Source organism: Salvelinus sp. IW2-2015, unplaced genomic scaffold, assembly GCF_002910315.2.
Source record: "Salvelinus sp. IW2-2015 unplaced genomic scaffold, ASM291031v2 Un_scaffold5654, whole genome shotgun sequence".
Taxonomy (NCBI): Eukaryota; Metazoa; Chordata; class Actinopteri; order Salmoniformes; family Salmonidae; genus Salvelinus; species Salvelinus sp. IW2-2015.
The window spans coordinates 8,494-26,511 of NW_019946919.1; the positions used below are offsets into that span (position 1 = coordinate 8,494).

The 18,018-nt window shown below is 49.6% G+C and overlaps 1 protein-coding gene across 1 annotated transcript in view; it reads left to right on the forward strand.

Annotated features, from left to right (window-relative positions):
- Window positions 1-17,818: 17,818 nt before the first annotated feature.
- The window catches only part of mcu (mitochondrial calcium uniporter), a 12,692-nt gene continuing 12,492 nt past the window's right edge, over window positions 17,819-18,018 (forward strand). The window contains exon 1 of the mRNA XM_024144672.2: window positions 17,819-17,834. Within this exon, the coding sequence (XP_024000440.2) occupies window positions 17,819-17,834 (16 nt within the window). The remainder of the gene's footprint in view (window positions 17,835-18,018) is intronic.

The window sequence follows — 18,018 nt, forward strand, 5'->3', positions numbered from 1 at the left end:
CTCTGATTTTTCTAGTGTCCTGACAATACACAGTAATGGATTTGCAAAGTACAACTAACAAGAAAGCCTATACCAAATTTCACCAATTTCGCTTTACTCCACACAAGTGTTAGGAATGAATAAGAATATGTACATAAAACAAATATATGAATGAGTGATGGTATAGAAGGCAAGATGCAGTGGATGGTTATAGAGTTAGAAGTATTTACATGTGAGATGAGTAATGTAAGATATGTAAACATATAAAGTGGCAGACACTAAGTTGACTGTACTTTTAAACAGCTTGGAAAATTCAGAAAATGAGGCTAATTCGACTAATTTGAGTCAATTGAGAGTGTACCTGTGTGAGATGTATTTCAAGGCCTACCTTCAAATTCAGTGCCTCTTTGCTTGACATCATGGGAAAATCAACAGAGAATCAGCAAGACCTCAGAAAACAAATTGTAGTCCTCCACAAGTCTGGTTCATCGTTGGGAGCAATTTCCAAATGCCTGAAGGTACCATGTTCATCTGTACAATATATAGTATACAAGTTTAAACACCATGGGACCACGCAGCCGTCATACCGCTCAGGAAGGAGACGCGTTCTGTCTCCTAGAGATGAACGTACTTTGGTGCGAAAAGTGCCAATCAATCCCAGAACAACAGCAAAGGACCTTGTGAAGATGCTGGAGGAAACAGGTACAAAAGTATCTATATCCACAGTAAAACGAGTCCTATATCGACATAACCTGAAAGGCCGCTCAGCAGGAAGAAAGCCACTGCTCCAAACCGCCATAAAAAAGCCAGACTACGGTTTGCAACTGCACATGAGGACAAAGATCGTACTTTTTGGAGAAATGTCCTCTGGTCTGATGAAACAAAAATTAGAACTGTTTGGCCATAATGACCATCGTTATATTTGGAGGAAAAAGGGGGATGCTTGCAAGCTGAAGAACACATCCCAACCGTGGCAGACATCATGTTGTGGGGGTGCTTTGCTGCAGGAGGGACTGGTGCACTTCACAAAATAGATGCATGAGGGAGGAAAATTATGTGGATATATTACCGCGAAACATCTCAAGACATCAGTCAGGAATTGTAGCTTGGTCGCAAATGGGTCTTCCAAATGGACAATGACCCCAAGCATACTTCCAAAGTTGTGGCAAAATGGCTTAAGGACACAAAAGTCAAGGTATTGGAGTGGCCATCACAAAGCCCTGACCTCAATCACAAAAACATTGTGGCAGAACTGAAAAATGTGTGGGCGCATGGAGGCCTAAAACCTGACTCAGTTACACCAGCTCTGTCAGGAGGAATGAGCCAAATTCCATCCAACTTGTTGTGGGAAGCTTGTGGAAGGCTACCCGAAATGTTTGACCCAAGTTTAAACATTTAAGGCAAATGCTACCTAAATATTAATTGAGTTGAGTGTAATGGCAAACCTCTGACCCACTGAATGTGATGAAGAAGATAAAAAGCTGAATAAATAAATTTTCTCTGCTATTATTCTGACATTTCACATTCTTAAAATAAAGTGCTGATCCTAACTGACCTAAAACAGGGATTTTTACTCGGATTAAATGTCAGGAAATGTGAACAACTGAGTTTAAATGTATTTGGCTAAGGTGTATGTAAACTTCTGACTTCAACTGTACGTTCGATAAACCCAATGTACTCACCACACCGATCCCACTGCAACGCAACGCAGCGTTTCATTGGAAATGAATGTAATTCTGTTGTACCAAAATGCAGTGATGCTGTCGGTGTGTTCGAAGCGTGTGTKTGACGCGGCTGGAAAAGTGTAAAGCTCACGGCCATTGGACGGCTCTGGAGCAGTGGAAACGCGTTCTCTGGAGTGATGAATCACGCTTCACCATCTGGCAGTCCGACGGACGAATCTGGGTTTGGCAGATGGCAGGAGAACGCTACCTGCCCCAATGCATAGTGCCAACTGTAAAGTTTGGTGGATGAGGCCCCTTAGTTCCAGAGGGAAATCTTAACACTACAGCATACAATGACATTCTATCATAAGGTGAATGCACCAATTTGTAAGTCGCTCTGGATAAGAGCGTCTGCTAAATGACTTAAATGTAAATGTAAATGTAGATTATTCTGTGCTTCCAACTTTGTGGGAACAGTTTGAGGAAGACCCTGTGCACATAGCGAGGTCCATACAGAAATGGTTTGTCGAGATCCGTGTGGAAGAACTTGACTGGCCTCCACAGAGCCCTGACCTCAACCCCATCAAACACCTTTGGGATGAATTGGAACGCTGATAGCCAGGCCTAATCGCCCAACATCACTGCCMAACCTCACTAATGCTCTTGTGGCTGAATAGAAGAAAGTCCCCACAGCAATGTTCCAACATCTAGTGGAAAGCCTTCCCAGAAGAGTGGAGGCTGTTATAGCAGCAAAGGGACCAACTCCACATTAATGCCCATGGTTATAGAATGAGATGTTGGACGAGCAGGTGGTGTAGGATCTGTCTATATATGGAGAAATACATGTTTTAATGTTGTTTGTTCTGTTCGATTGGTCAACCAAGTCTGGTACAGGGAAATGGGGCGGAGCCCATCAGGACTATTCATTAATAACTACAGTGCTATGGGAGATCCAATGAAAAACCTCCATGTCACTGCTCAAAAACACCCACACGACACACACACACACACACACACACACACACACACACACACACACACACCACACACACACACACACACACACACACACACACACACACACATTACAGAATGTCTCTCTCTGCCACAATCTGATCAGCAAGCAGTCTCAGCAGAGTAATCAGTATTACATTGCGCTGCTGCTGATCGTTACCTACATCACACACACACACACACACACACACACACACACACACACACTCCCTTGGGTAGCAGGGGGGTGGGTGTGTGTTACGACTAAAATGAGGATATAGTTTTTCATCCTGGCAAGCGCTTGCATGTGTGCTAGCTAAGCGATCTCTCTCACGAGCAACACACACACACACACACACACACATATGCATGCTATACGACACACACACACACACACACACATATGCATGCTACACGACGCACTCACACACTGTCAGGAAGGAAGGTGCATTTTAGACTGTGTGTGAATGAGTGTTTCGTTGCAGGTGTCTGGCTCTATTTGTCCTCTCTACCTCCTCCCGGTCTGCTTCTGAAAACAGAGAGAAAACGAAGATTCGGCTCAAACCTTTTATAGTTAGAACAAGTTTCGGGGCTCAAAAGGTATTTATTAAAGAAAGGAAAGGTAGTATTGGAGGTGGTTTTATGCCTTTATTAAAATAGCCCCAAAACATCACTGACCCACCCCCATATTTCACCGTGGGTATGAGGTGCCTCTCCTTGTATGCATCTCTGKTTCGACGCCAAACATGCCGATGCTGTATCTGACCCAAACGTTCAATTTTGGTCTCATCTGACCAGAGCACCTTCTTCCAGTCCTGGTGACCCCAAGACACCAAGGCCTGCAATTCTTTCACAGTGATTCTTGGGGATTTTGTTGCTTCTGTCACTATCCTCCTCCCTATCCTGGGGGGGCGTCTTCTACCCGTGAGGTTTTCAACTGTTCCATATCTTTTGAATGTTTTAATAATTGCCCTGACAGTGCTCAGTGGTATATTCAATCCTTTGTGGATCTTCTTGTAGCCATTACCAGATTTATGAAGGTCGACCATCTGTCTCTTTTGAACTGACAGTTCCTTTTTCTTCATGGTGTTGGATGACAAAGGGATATTGCATGCTTGTTACCTCATTTTTATACCCTAGTGAAACAGGAAGTGATGTAATGGCTCTATATAGTTCCTTAACACTTAGATAAACTTAAATAAGTGGAAGTTAATTCCTGGTTTAATGCTGGTAGATGTTATTTACAATCATCTTTAAWGGTGCCATTAATTGTTTAACCTTGATTTGGAGGACATTGATTTTKAATTAAATCAATAAATTATTTTGGTTGGTTCCATTGAAACATAAAGTACAGTATTTCTCACATGTTGGTATTTWGAGTTTGTCTCTATAATTACATTGTTTATATTTTTTAAAGTATTGTTTGTGCAGTGCCAGTCATTTTGGAGCCCACTGTAAATATATTTCCTGGGCGTTCTTATATCTCCTAGATAAAGGACAGACACTTCAAAACCTTATACATTATGATTTATKTTTTTACTGTCTTTTTGCCATTTATATGTTTTGGCTAGTACTATAGCCTATGTTTTATCAAATACTTTTTAAAACCATTTTTAAAATATATATATATACCTAAAGGGGTCTTAAAATTCTAAATGAAATGGCTAAATTATCCATGATATGACCATCTTTAAAAAATTATAATTCCATATGTCACCTTAGACTATTTAGAAGTAAGGGTAGTGTAGATGGACACACAGAGCCATAGTAAGGGTAGTCTAGACGGACACACAGAGCCATAGTAAGGGTAGTCTAGATGGACACACAGAGCCATAGTAAGGGTAGTCTAGACGGACACATAGAGCCATAGTAAGGGTAGTCTAGACGGACACACAGAGCCATAGTAAGGGTAGCCTAGACGGACACACAGAGCCATAGTAAGGGTAGCCTAGACGGACACACAGAGCCATAGTAAGGGTGCTACTACCATTTATGTTACTTGCATCTGTCCACGAGAGATTAGACCGACACAGTCCAGTATTGTCACCTAATTTCAACAGGCTGTCCACACTGTCTTCAGCCATGCGCACTGAGAGCTAAATCTGACTGATTTTCCCCTCATCCGGTTCCCAATAGAATCCCACTGCCAAAGCCAAATCCATGTCACCAAATGTGTGTATTCTACCCCATCCCACATTAAGCTCATTAACGGTTGTTAAAGGAGCAATCTGCAGTTAAAACAATAGCAAAGTGTTTTGGTAAACATAATAAGTAGACATCTTTTGGGAACTGCTTATATTTGTGTAAATTTAATTGACATATGTGAATTGGAAATGTTCATTTATTTATTTTTTTGTTGCGTATCTCAACTCTCTGTGAGACACCATTGGAGATTGGGGTCACAGCCAGGGTCGCCATTGGAGCAATTTGGGTTACTAGCCCGACACTCTGACCGCTAGGCTACCTGCCGCCATGTAAACAGCTGAGAGATGGAGCTGGTGTGTGCATTCTGTAAGTTGTTAAGGTCGGGCTTAGTCTGGCTGTCGGACTGAAAGCCCAGTCTGGCTAATGCAGTGGGTTTGGTAGACTCATTCTCTGATTGACAGATGGCAAGCTAATCAATGACCGGCTGACTGATTGACTGGCTGACTGATTGACTGGCTGACTGATTGACTGGCTTGACTGATTGACTGGCGACTGGCTTGACTGATTGACTGGCTGACTGTTTTGACGGGCTGACTGTTTGACGGGCTGACTGTTTGACGGGCTGACTGTTTGACGGGCTGACTGTTTGACGGGCTGACTGTTTGACGGGCTGACTGTTTGACGGGCTGACTGTTTGACTGGCTGCTGTTTGACTGGCTGACTGTTTGACTGGCTGACTGTTTGACTGGCTATGTTGACTGGCTGACTGATGACTGGTGCTGATGACTGCTGACTGATTGACTGGCTGACTGTTGACTGGCTACTGATGACTGACAGGTGGGACTTGAGTCTCCATGGAAGAGCTGCACCCCAGGTTTTACTTTGCCACAGTACAGAGATGGATACAGGGTCTACTGCGCACAGGGCCTACTGAGCCAAGGCCACTGACAGACGGCCACAGGGCCCACTGCACAGGGCCCACTGCGCCACAGGGCCCACTGCGCCACAGGTGACTCAAATCAAATATTATTCGTCACATGCTTCATAAACAACAGGCGTAGACTAACAGTGAAATGATTACAGGCCTTCCCAACAATGGAGAGAGAAAATACAGAAATAATAGAACAATTATAACACGAGGAATAAATACACAATGAGTAACGATAACTTGACTATATACACGGAGTACCAGTACCGGGTCAATGTTCAGGGTACCAGGTCATTGAGGTAGATATGTACATACAGGTGGGGCTAAAGTGACTGATAATAAACAGGAGCAGCAGCGTCTGTGATTAGTCTGAAGAGGTAGTGTGAAGTTACCGTGCAGATGGTTGGCCCATATTGGAATATCTGAGTCCCAAGTCCATCCTGCGTCACAGGGCCGTCTCTGCTCAGTGGCTCAGTGGAAAGAGATGAGATGTGAAGTCCCAGGTTCATTCTGTTGTATCGACATCACAGGACCAGCTTCTTCTGTGATACTGGGCCAGAGAGGACAGCACAGGACAGATTCTACAGGGATACTGGGTCCAGACAGGACGTCACAGGACCAGATTCTACAGGGATGCTGGGTCCAGACAGGATGTCACAGGACCAGATTCTACAGGGATACTGGGTCCAGACAGGACATCAGGACCAGATTCTACAGGGATACTGGGTCCAGAGAGGACATCACAGGACCAGATTCTACAGGGATACTGGGTCCAGACAGGACATCACAGGACCAGATTCTACAGGGATACTGGTCCAGACAGGATGTCACAGACCAGATTCTACAGGGATGCTGGGTCCAGAGAGGACAGCACAGGACCAGATTCTACAGGGATACTGGGTCCAGACAGGACGTCACAGGACCAGATTCTACAGGGATGCTGGGTCCAGACAGGATGTCACAGGACAGATTCTACAGGGATACTGGGTCCAGACAGGACGTCACAGGACCAGATTCTACAGGGATACTGGCCCAGAGAGGAAGCCACAGGACCAGATTCTACAGGATACTGGGCCCAGAAGGACGTCACAGGACCAGCTTCTTCTGTGATACTGGGTCCAGTGAGGACATCACAGGACCAGCTTCTTCTGTGATACTGGGCCAGAGATGATGTCACAGGACCAGACTTACAGGGATACTGGGTCCAGACAGGATGTCACAGGACCAGGTTCTACAGGCATACTGGGTCCAGAGAGGATGTCAAGGACCGATTCTACAGGGATACTGGGTCCAGACAGGACGTCACAGGACCAGATTCTACAGGGATACGGGTCCAGACAGGACGTCAAGAACCAGATTCTACAGGGATACTGGGTCAGACAGGACATCACAGGACCAGATTCTACAGGGATACTGGGTCCAGAGAGGACATCACAGGACCAGATTCTACAGGGATACTGGGTCCAGACAGGACATCACAGGACCAGATTCTTACAGGGAATACTGGGTCCAGACAGGATGTCACAGACCAGATTCTACAGAGATACTGGGTCCAGACAGGACGTCATAGGACAGATTCTAACAGAGATACTGGGTCCAGACAGGACGTCACAGGATCAGATTCTACAGGGATACTGGGTCCAGACAGAGTCACAGGATCAGTTCTAAGGGATACTGGTAGACGAATCCAATCAGATTTTACAGGATACTGGGTCCAGACAGGACATCACAGGACCAGATTGTATACTGGGTCCAGAGAGGGAAGAGAAGACTGTAGTTTGAGGCAGGGCGAGAGGGAGAGAGAGAGTAGAGAAAGTCATGTTTATTGTTCATTTCGATTTAGTTTATTTCACTATTGTTTCACTTGCTATGGCAATGTAAACACACTGTCCATGCCAATAAAGCCCATTTGAGTTGAATTGAGAGAGAGAACAGAAAGAGAGCCCAGCCCCGACCCTATGTTAGTTCAGTTCCCTTGGACAGGAATTAGTCTTGGATCTTCAACACAGCACAGAGTAGTATAGCCTAAGCTTATAGCTGTAATCTAGGACTGTGATGAAGGCCTATAGCTGTAATCTAGGACTGTGGATGAAGGCCTATAGCTGTAATCTAGGACTGTGAGAAGGCCTATAGCTGTAATCTAGGACTGTGATGAAGGCCTTATGCTGTAATCTAGGACTCTGTGATGAAGGCCTTTTGCTGTAATCTAGGACTCTGTGATGAAGGCCTTTTGCTGTAATCTAGGACTCTGTGATGAAGGCCTTTTGCTGTAATCTAGGACTCTGTGATGAAGAGAGGGAACCAGAGTAAAATGTTTCTCAGAATCTGCCTGCAACCTAAAAAATAAACATTCCCAAAACAGGCGACATGTTCACATCTGTTCTCAGAACGTTTAAAAAAATTTAAAAAATACGTTCAGTTTTTACCGGTCAGGAAACGTACGGCCTCGTTCCCACAACCAGTGTGAAACCAAAAAACGTACGTTCCTACAACTTCCATGGAATAAAAATGTGCTAGCTGGGTAGACTCCCATGTGCCTTAGTTAGTTAGCTAGCATGTTTTAATTCAGTAAATCCTATTTATAGCACCAGGCAGGAGAGCGGGGGGGGGGGGGTATCAGTGTGTCTATTTAAGGCAGTTGAAGCAGCAGGGGTGCACTTCAGCTATGGGGGCCATCCTAAGTGCCAGGGATAGAGAGAGAGATTTTGGTATCTCAAATTTGAATGTAATGTTTGTAATTTTGTCTTTTAATCATTAGATGTTTTATTTGTTTTGACCGTAGAGCAGCACTTTGGAAACAGGTGTTGTAATATATTTTTACCCAAATCAATTAAATTAAATAAATTCAGGGCTAGGGACATATTCATTTGAAGGTTCTAATCAGGCCTGGTCCCTGGCTATATAGAGATGTTCTGTAGGTTCACTCAGCTCTGATCAGGCCTGGTCCCTGGCTATATGAGATGTTCTGTAGGTTCACTCAGCTTGATCAGGCCTGGTCCCTGGCTATATGAGATGTACTGTAGTTCACTCAGCTCTGATCAGGCCTGGTCCTGGCTATATGAGATGTTCTGTAGGTTCACTCAGCTCTGATCAGGTCTGGTCCCTGGCTATATGAGATGTTCTGTAGGTTCACTCAGCTCTGATCAGGCCTGGTCCCTGGCTAGAGATCCTGGTTTAGACACCCCTCCTAAGAGATCCATAGACACCCTCCTTGGAGATCATGGTTAAATATCTGGTTAGCGATGACGCTGTACTGGTAATGCAGGTTGACTCTGCTCTGCACTGCACACACAAACCATGCACACGACACGCTGTACTGCAGGCTGGCTAATATAAATATCATCAATAGAACGGACCTCCCGTTTTCATGTCGATGATGGCATAATGGCCTTTCTATCGGTTCTATATCTGTGGGCTGACTGCATAGAACAGCAATGTGCACATCCATGTCAACCTGATCATACCCGCAACCCTGACGAGACGCTACCCAGCACCTGACGGAGACCGTACCCAGCACCCTGAGGAGACGTACCCAGCACCCTGACGGAGACGTACCCAGCACCCGACGGGAGACGTACCCAGCACCCTGAGGCGACGTACCAGATCAAGTACCGAAACGGAAAGACCCCAGCCAACCTGACGGAGACTACCCACCCACCTGACCGGGACGTAACCCAACACCTGAAGGAGACGTACCAACACACGTGACGGAGACGTAGCCAACACCTGACGGGAGTCAGGACACGGGTCCTGAGCAGCGTACGCTCCTGACGGGAGGGACGTACCCCCCCACGTCAGGGGCACCGTAACGCCGCAGTGAACGTCCAGACGTCCCACACCTGCCGTGAGGGAGCGTACCCAACACCCTAGGACGTGCCGAAACCCCTGACGGGAGCGTACCCAGCACTGACGGGACGTACCCAGACCCTGACGAGACGTACCACCCCGACGGAGACGTACCCAGCACCCTGACGGAGACGTACCCGCACCCGGCGGAGAGTCCAGCACCTCTGACGGAGACGTCCGCATGACGCGGACGTAGCACTGACCCAGCACCCTGACGGAGACGTCCCAGCACCCTGAGGAGACGTACCTCCAGTAACTGAGGAGACGTACCAGCACCTGACGGAGACGTCCCAGCACCCTGACGGAGCGTACCATGAACTGACGGAAGACGTACCCAACACCCTGACAGGAGACGTACCCAGCATCGCACGGAGTGACGGAGACGTACCCACTGTAATGCAGGTTGACTCTGCTCTGCACTGCAACACAACCATGCACCCGACACGCTGTACTGCAGCTGGCTAATTAAAATATCAATAGAACGACCTCCCGTTCATGCGATGATGGCAATGGCCTTTCTATCGTTCATATCTGTGGCGCTGCATAGACAGATGATGCACATCCAGTCACCTGATCATCCCACACCTGACGGAGACGCTACCAGCACCCTGACGGAGACGTACCAGCACCTGACGGAACGTACCCGCACCCGACGGAGACGTACCCAGCACCCTGACGGAGAGACGTACCCAGCACCCTGAGGAGACGTACCGCAACCCTGACGGAGACGTACCAGCACCCTGACGAGACTACCACCCCTGACGGAGACGTACCCAACACCCTGACGGAGACGTACCCACACCCTGACGGAGACCGTACCCAACACCTGACGGAGACGTACCCAGCACCCTGACGGAGACGTACCCAGCACCCTGACGGGACGTACCAGCACCCTGACGGGACCAGACTGACCGAGCGTACCACCCTGCGAGACGTACCCAACACCCTGACGGAGACGTACCCAGCACCTGACGGAGACGTACCCAGCACCCTGACGGAGACGTACCACACCCTGACGGAGACGTACCCAGCACCCTGACGGAGACGTACCAGACCCTGAAGACGTACCAGCACCCTGACGGAGACGTACCCAGCACCTGACGGAGACGTACCCAGCACCCGACGGAGAACTACCCAGCACCTGACGGAGACGTACCACACACCTGACGGAGAGTACCCAGCACCCTGACGGAGACGTACCCCACACCCTGACGGAGAGACGTACCCAGCACCCTGACGGAGAGACGTACCCAGCACCCTGACGGAGACGTACCCAGCACCCTGACGGAGAGTACCAGCACCTGACGGAGACGTACCCAGCACCCTGACGGAGACGTACCCAGACACCTGACGGAGACGTACCCAGCACCCTGACGGAGACGTACCCAGCACCCTGGACGGAGACGTACCCGCACCCTGACGGAGAGACGTACCCAGCACCCTGACAGAGACGTACCCGCACCCTGACGGAGACGTACCCCGCACCCTGACGGAGACGTACCAGCACCCTGACGGGACGTACCCAGCACCCTGACGGAGACGTACCCAGCACCCTGACGGAACGTACCCAGCACCCTGACGGAGACGTACCGCACCTACAGCGTCCTGACGGAGAGTACCCAGACCCTACGGGGACTACAGCACCCTGACGGAGAGACGTACCCAACACCCTGACGGAGAACTACCCAGCACCCTGACGGAGAGACGTACCCAGCACCCTGACGGAGACGTACGCATGCAGCCCGTCCACTGACGGAGACGTACCCAGCACCCTGACGGAGACGTACCAGCACCCTGACGGAGACGTACGCCAGACCCTGACGGAGACGTACCCCACACCCTGTTTCTCATCCTCGTGCACTGTCCTCCCCTCCTCCTCCCTCTCCTTTAGTTTTCTCTCTGTGTGAGTAATTCTGACAGGCCATGTCCACCTTTAAAAGGCTTCTTCTCTGCTCAGGGCAACAGTGACATGCTGTCTTGTGTTGTCCCTAAACTAATTCACACTCATGTGGAGACCATATAGGAACTAACTCTGGGAGGGAGGGAGAGTCCTACCACCTCTTCTACTTAGCCAGCCAGCCTCCTCCCTCCCTCCCTCACTCCCTCCCTCCCTCCTCCCTCCTTCCCTGCCTGCTCAGACAGCTGTGTGTGTTGTAACTTGTTTCTACTGTGTAAAACTCTCTCATTACTGTGACAGAATGCATTCAGGTGCTTATCACACACACACACACACACACACACACACTCACACACTATGCAGGCCACTTATTATGTCCTCATTTCTGTTTCAGTGTCACATTCCTTTCTGTCTGTGTCTATTCCTTTAGGTGGTGGTTATTGTGGGTTTGGTCTAGTTGTGGTTGCTGGTTTTTCATAACAGAGTAGTTTAGTGTGTTCTGTGTCTGGTCTGTATCGTTCTCGTGTCTCAATGATCTTGTCCGTTCCTGTGGTACTACTGTGTCTGTCTTGTCGCTGTCAATGCTGTTGGCGACACTGGGGTGGAGGCTCCTGGGGAGAAACATGTTGCTTTGTCATAGAGGAGATGTTACTCTCATTTATATGACACATGTCGGCTATCGTTCAGCGAAATACTTCATTTATGATAATGTAATGAACAGTGTCATGCAATACTACATTATACCCACATGTACAGGATACAGTGTCAACTAATACTACATATACACCATGTACAGGATACAGTGTCAACAATACTACATTATATACACATGTACAGGATACAGTGTCAGCAATACTTCATTGTACACACGTACAGGATACAGTATCAACAATACTACATTATACACACATGTACAGGATACAGTGTGAACAATACTACATTATACACACATGTACAGGATACAGTGTGAACAATACTTMATTATACACACGTACAGGATACAGTGTGAACAATACTTCATTATACACACATGTACAGGATACAGTGTGAACAATACTTCATTATACACACGTACAGGATACAGTGTGAACAATACTTCATTATACGCACGTACAGGATACAGTGTCAACAATACTTTATTATACACACGTACAGGATACAGTGTGAACAATACTTCATCATACACACGTACAGGATACAGTGTCAACAATACTTTATTATACACATGTACAGGATACAGTGTCAGCAATACTTCATCATACACACGTACAGGATACAGTGTCAACAATACTACATTATACACACATGCACGGGATACAGTGTCAACAATACTACAGTATACACACATGTACGGGATACAGTGTCAACAATACTACATTATACACACATGTACAGGATACAGTGTCAACAATACTACATTATACACACATGTACAGGATACAGTGTGAACATTTAGATCCAACAGTGGTAGATTCCTGTAAAATAATGTTCCTGTAAACAATATGTACTGTCTGTCCTTTTTTTATTTCAAATCGAACTTTATTTATACAGCACCTTGTGTACAAACTGATTTGTCTGTTTATATGAAGAGGCTCAACTGGTATTTGTAAAGTTGATTTCAAACAGACAATATAATACTTTTCTTTCCCTTTTTCTCTCTAGGGATGGAGGGGCGCCCCCTCATGGCAGGGCCAGAGACTACTGAGTTCCTCCACCGCTCCAGAAGGTGAGTGTTTATACCGCACTCTGGCATGGAGGCATTATGGGTAATGTGCTTTGGTGTTGACAGCTGAGTCATATAGATTTTTCAGTCAGCAACAGATGTAGTTGTGGAACAGCTGACTTTACGGTGGTGCTCAGGACTCGAGGTAGAGCCTCAGGCCTCAAGTCAAAGGCAGAGAGGGGTAGGGGCTTCCCCTGTCAGATCCAGAGAGGTAGAGAGGGGTAGGAGCTTCCCCTGTCAGATCCAGAGAGGTAGAGAGGGGTAGGGGCTTCCCCTGTCAGATCCAGAGAGGTGGAGAGGGTTAGGGGCTTCCCCTGTCAGATCCAGAGAGGTAGAGAGGGGTAGGGGCTTCCCCTGTCAGATCCAGAGAGGTAGAGAGGGGTAGGGGCTTCCCCTGTCAGATCCAGAGAGGGGTAGGGGCTTCCCCTGTCAGATCCAGGAGAGGGGTGCAGGGGCATTCCCGCTGTGAGATCGCAGAAAGGGTAGGGGCCTTTCCATGTCAGATCAAGAGGGTAGGGGCATTCCCCTGTTAGATCCAGAGAGGTAGGAGAGGGGGTAGATGGTTCCCTGTCAGATCCGAGAGGTACGGGAGAGGGGTAGGGGCTTCCCCTGTCCAGATCAGAGAAGGTAAGAGAGGGGTAGGGGCTTCCCTGTTCGATCCAGAGAGAGTAGAGAGGGGTAGGGGGATGTCCTCTGTCAGATCAGAGAGGTGGAAGGTGGTAGGGGCTTCCCCTGTCTACATCCAAGAGAGGGGTAGGGGCTGTCCACTGTCAGATCGAAAGGTGGAGAGGGTAGGGCTTCCCCTGTCAGATAGAGAGGGGTAGGGGCTTCCACCTGTCGATCCAGAGAGGGGCTAGGGGCTTCCCCTGCTAGCTCAGAGAGGGGTAGGGGCGTTCCCCTGTCAGATCCAGAGAGGGTCAGGGCTTCCTGTAGATCCAGAGAGGGGTAGGGCTTTCCCCTGTCAGATCCAGAGACGGGGTAGGGGGCTTCCCTGTGAGAAATCACAGGGTGGAGAGGGGTAGGGGCATTCCCTGTAGTCCAGAGAGTAGAGAGGGGTAGGGGCCTTCCCTGTCAAGATCAGGAGAGGGGTAGGGGCTTTCCCTGTCAGATCCAGAGAGGGGTAGGGGCTCCCTGTAGATCCAGAGAGGTAGAGAGGGGTAGGCTTCCCTGTCAGATCGCGGAGAGGGGTAGAGAGCTTCCCCTGTCAGTTCCAGAGAAGGGGTAAGGGGCTTCCCCTGTCAGGATCAGAGAGGTAGAGAGGGGTAGGGCTTCCGCTGTCAGATCGGAGCGGGGTAGAGGCTTCCCCTGTCAGATCCAGAGAGGGGTAGGGGGCTTCCCCTGTGAGATCCCAGAGAGGGGGCTAGGGGCTTCCCTGTCAGTTCAGAGAGGGGGTAGGGGCTTCCCTGTAGATCCGGAGTGGGGTAGGGGCTTCCCTGTCAGATCGCGGAGAGGGTAGGGGCCTTCTCCCCTGTTCATGCCGAGAGGTAGAGAGGGGTAGGGGCTCCCTGTCAGGATTCCGAGAGGGGTAGAGGCTTTCCCTGTCAAATCAGAGAGGGGTAGGGCTTCCCCTGTGAGATCCAGGGTGAGAGGGGTGGGGCTTCCCTGTGAGATCCCAGAGAGGGTAGGAGAGGGTAGGGGCTTCCCCTGTCAGATCCGGAAGGGGTAGGGGCTTCCCTGTCAGATCTCAGAGAGGGTAGGGACTTCCCTGCTCAGATCCAGAGAGGGTAGGGGCTTCCCCTGTCAGATCCCGAGAGGGTAGGGGCTTCCCCCTGTCAGATCAGAGAGGTAGCGAGGGGTAGGGGTTTCCCCTGTCAGATCCGGAGAGGGGTAGAGGCCTTCCCTGTCCATGTTCCGAGAGGGGGTGGCTTTCCCTGTCAGAATCCGAGAGAGGTAGAGAGGGGTAGGGGCTTCACCCTGTCAGATGGAGAGGGGTAGAGGCTTCCCCCTGTAGCATCCAGAGAGGGTAGGGCTTTCCCTGTGAGATCCAGAGAGGGGTAGGCGGTCTTCCCTAGTCATTCCAGAGAGCGGGTAGGGGCTTCCCCTGTCAAGATCCGGAGAGGGGTAGGGGCTTCCCCTGTCCAGCTTCCGAGAGGGGTAGGGGTTCCCCTGAGATCCAGAGAGGGATAGGGGCGTTTCCCTGTCAGATTTCAGAGAGGGTAGGGGGCTTCCCTGTCAGATCAGAGAGTGTAGCAGAGGGGTAGGGGCTTACCCCCTGTCAGATCCTGGAGAGGGGGTAGGGGCTTCCTGTCAGATCCAAGAGGGATAGCGGGCTTCCTGTAGATCCCAGAGAGGGTGAGGCTGTACCCGTCAGATCCAGAGAGGGGTTAAGGAGGCTCTATCCCTGTCAAGATCCAGAGGGCAGGGGCGTTCCCCTTCAATCCAGAGAGCTCGCATTTCTGCTTAATATAGTTTGGCAATACTACTTGTCAGGATAGAGTTTTAGGCTGAGGTGAGCTCAGTACCAGTAGATGCTGGGACTTCCCATGTCAGCTTAGCTTGTTTCAGTAAGCTACTCAGCACCAGCATGGTAGTGTTGTTTTGGAAGACAGGTAGACTGTTTGTGCAGAGTCTTAATTCTCCCTGTCCAGCCCTGGAACCCAGCAACAATTTTCTCCTCAGCTCTGGAGAGACCAGAAGATGCTTTTCGCCGTCACTGGAGAGAAACCAGAGAGTTGAATTAGCCTGCCGAATATTTGGTGGGAACGTTAGTTTGGAGAGAGCCAAACAGAGCTCTCTCTTAGCCACGGCAGCAGTCATTAATTTTGAAGGAGAAACTGGCAGTCTGTTCTGAGGAGAACTGAAAAGGTGTATGGAGAGGGGGAGAGAGAGAGAGAGAGAAGACGAAGAGGTAATTGCAAAAGTTTTCAAGGGGCTCTGAGTGTTCTTGTTGCTGAAGTGGGTTTTAATTGCGCTGCCATTTAATACTAGAAGCCATGAGGAGGAAGCCACAGGCACACACACCTCATTGAGAGAGAGAGACTCAGGCAGCACGACACACCACCTCATGAGAGAGAGAGAGGGAGAGCCGCGCAGGTGCAGTAGACATAACAAGGGTCTCATATCGAGCCAGAGAGAATTGGATCATGATGAATGCGGATAGGGAGGTAAGACAAAGGGTGAGGAGTACAGTAGCCTAGGGGGGGGCGGGGTACAGTAGTAAGGAATGGGGGGGGTAGAGGGGTACAGTATAGACTAAGTGGGAGGGGGAAGGGGTAGCAGTAGATAAGGGGAAGGGGGGAGGGGTACAGTAGATGAAGGGGGGGAGGGTACAGGTAGATAAGGGAAATGGGGGGAGCTGGTGAGGGGTAAGTAGCTAAGGGAATGGGGGAGTGGTGAGGGGTACAGTAGCAAGGGAATGGGTGAGGGTACAGTAGCTTACAGCAATGGGGAGGGGTACGTAGATAAGGGAATGGGGGAGTGGTGAGGGGTACAGTAGCTAAGGACATGGGGGAGTGCGTGAGGGATACAGTAGCTAAGGAATGAGGGAGTGGTGAGGGTTACATGTAGCTAAGGGAATGGGTGAGGGGTAAACAGTAGTAAAGGGAATGGGGGAGTGGTGAGGGGTGACAGTAGCCTAAGGGGAGGGGGGAAAGGGGTACAGTAGCTAAGGGGAGGGGGAGGGGTACAGTAAGAGTAAGGGAATGGGAGTGGTGGGGGTTACAGTAGTTATGGGGAGGGGAGGGGTAAGTAGCTAAGGGGAGGGGGAGGGGTAAGTAGATAAAGGGGAATGGGGGAGTGGTGAGGGGTACAAGTAGCTAAGGGAATGGGGGAGTGGGTAGAGGGGTTACAGTAGGCTAAGGGAGATGGGTGAGGGGTACAAGTAGCTAAGGGAATGGGGAGGGTACAGTAGATAAGGGGAATGGGGGAGTGGTGAGGGGTACAGTAGCTAAGGGAATGGGGGAGTGGTGAGGGGTACAGTAGACAAAGGGAATGGGGATGTGAGGTGGTAGCAGTAGCTAAGGGAAGGGGGAGTGGTGATGGCGGTACAGTAGCTAGAGGGAGGGTGAGGGTAAGTAAGCTAAGGAACTGGGGAGTGGTGAGGGGTTACAGTTAAGCTAAGGGGAGGGGGAGGGGTACAGGTAGCTAAGGGGAGGGGGGGAGGGGTACAGTAGATAAGGGAATGGGGGAGTGGTGGAGGGGTACAGTAGCTAAGGAATGCGGGGGAGATGTGAGGGGTACAGTAGCTAAGGAATGGGTGAGGGGTACATAGCTAAGGGAATGGGGGGAGGGTACAGTAGATAAGGAATGGGGGAGCTGGATGAGGGGTACAGTAGCTAAGGAGGGGGGAAGGGGTACAGTCGCTAAGGGAATGGGGGAGGGTAGAGTAGACATAGGGAATGGGGATGGGTGAGGGGTACAGTAGCTAGGGGAGGGAAGGGGTACAGTAAGGTAAGGGAATGGGAGTGGTGAGTATATGTGTAGTGAATGGGTGAGGGGTACAGTAGATACAGGGATGGGGGATGTGGTGAGGAGTACAGTAGCTAAGGGGAGGGGAGGGGACAGTAGATAAGGGGAGAGGGGACCGTGACCGAGGTACAGTAGATAAGCGGAATGGGATGAGGGGTGAGGGTACGTAGCTAAGGGGAGGAGGGAGGGGTACGTAGCTAAAGGGGAGGGGGGAAGGGTACTAGATAGCTAAGGGAATGGGGAAGTGGGAGGGTCAGTCGCTAAGGAAAATGGGGGAGTGGTGAGGGGTACAGTAGCTAGGGATGGGAGTGGTGAGGGGTACAGGTAGACCTGAAGAGGAATGGGAGGGGGGGGAAGGGGTAAGTAGCTTAAGGGAATAGGAGGGAGTGGTGAGGGTAAAGTAGCTAGGGGAAGGGGGAGGGGTACAGTAAGCTAG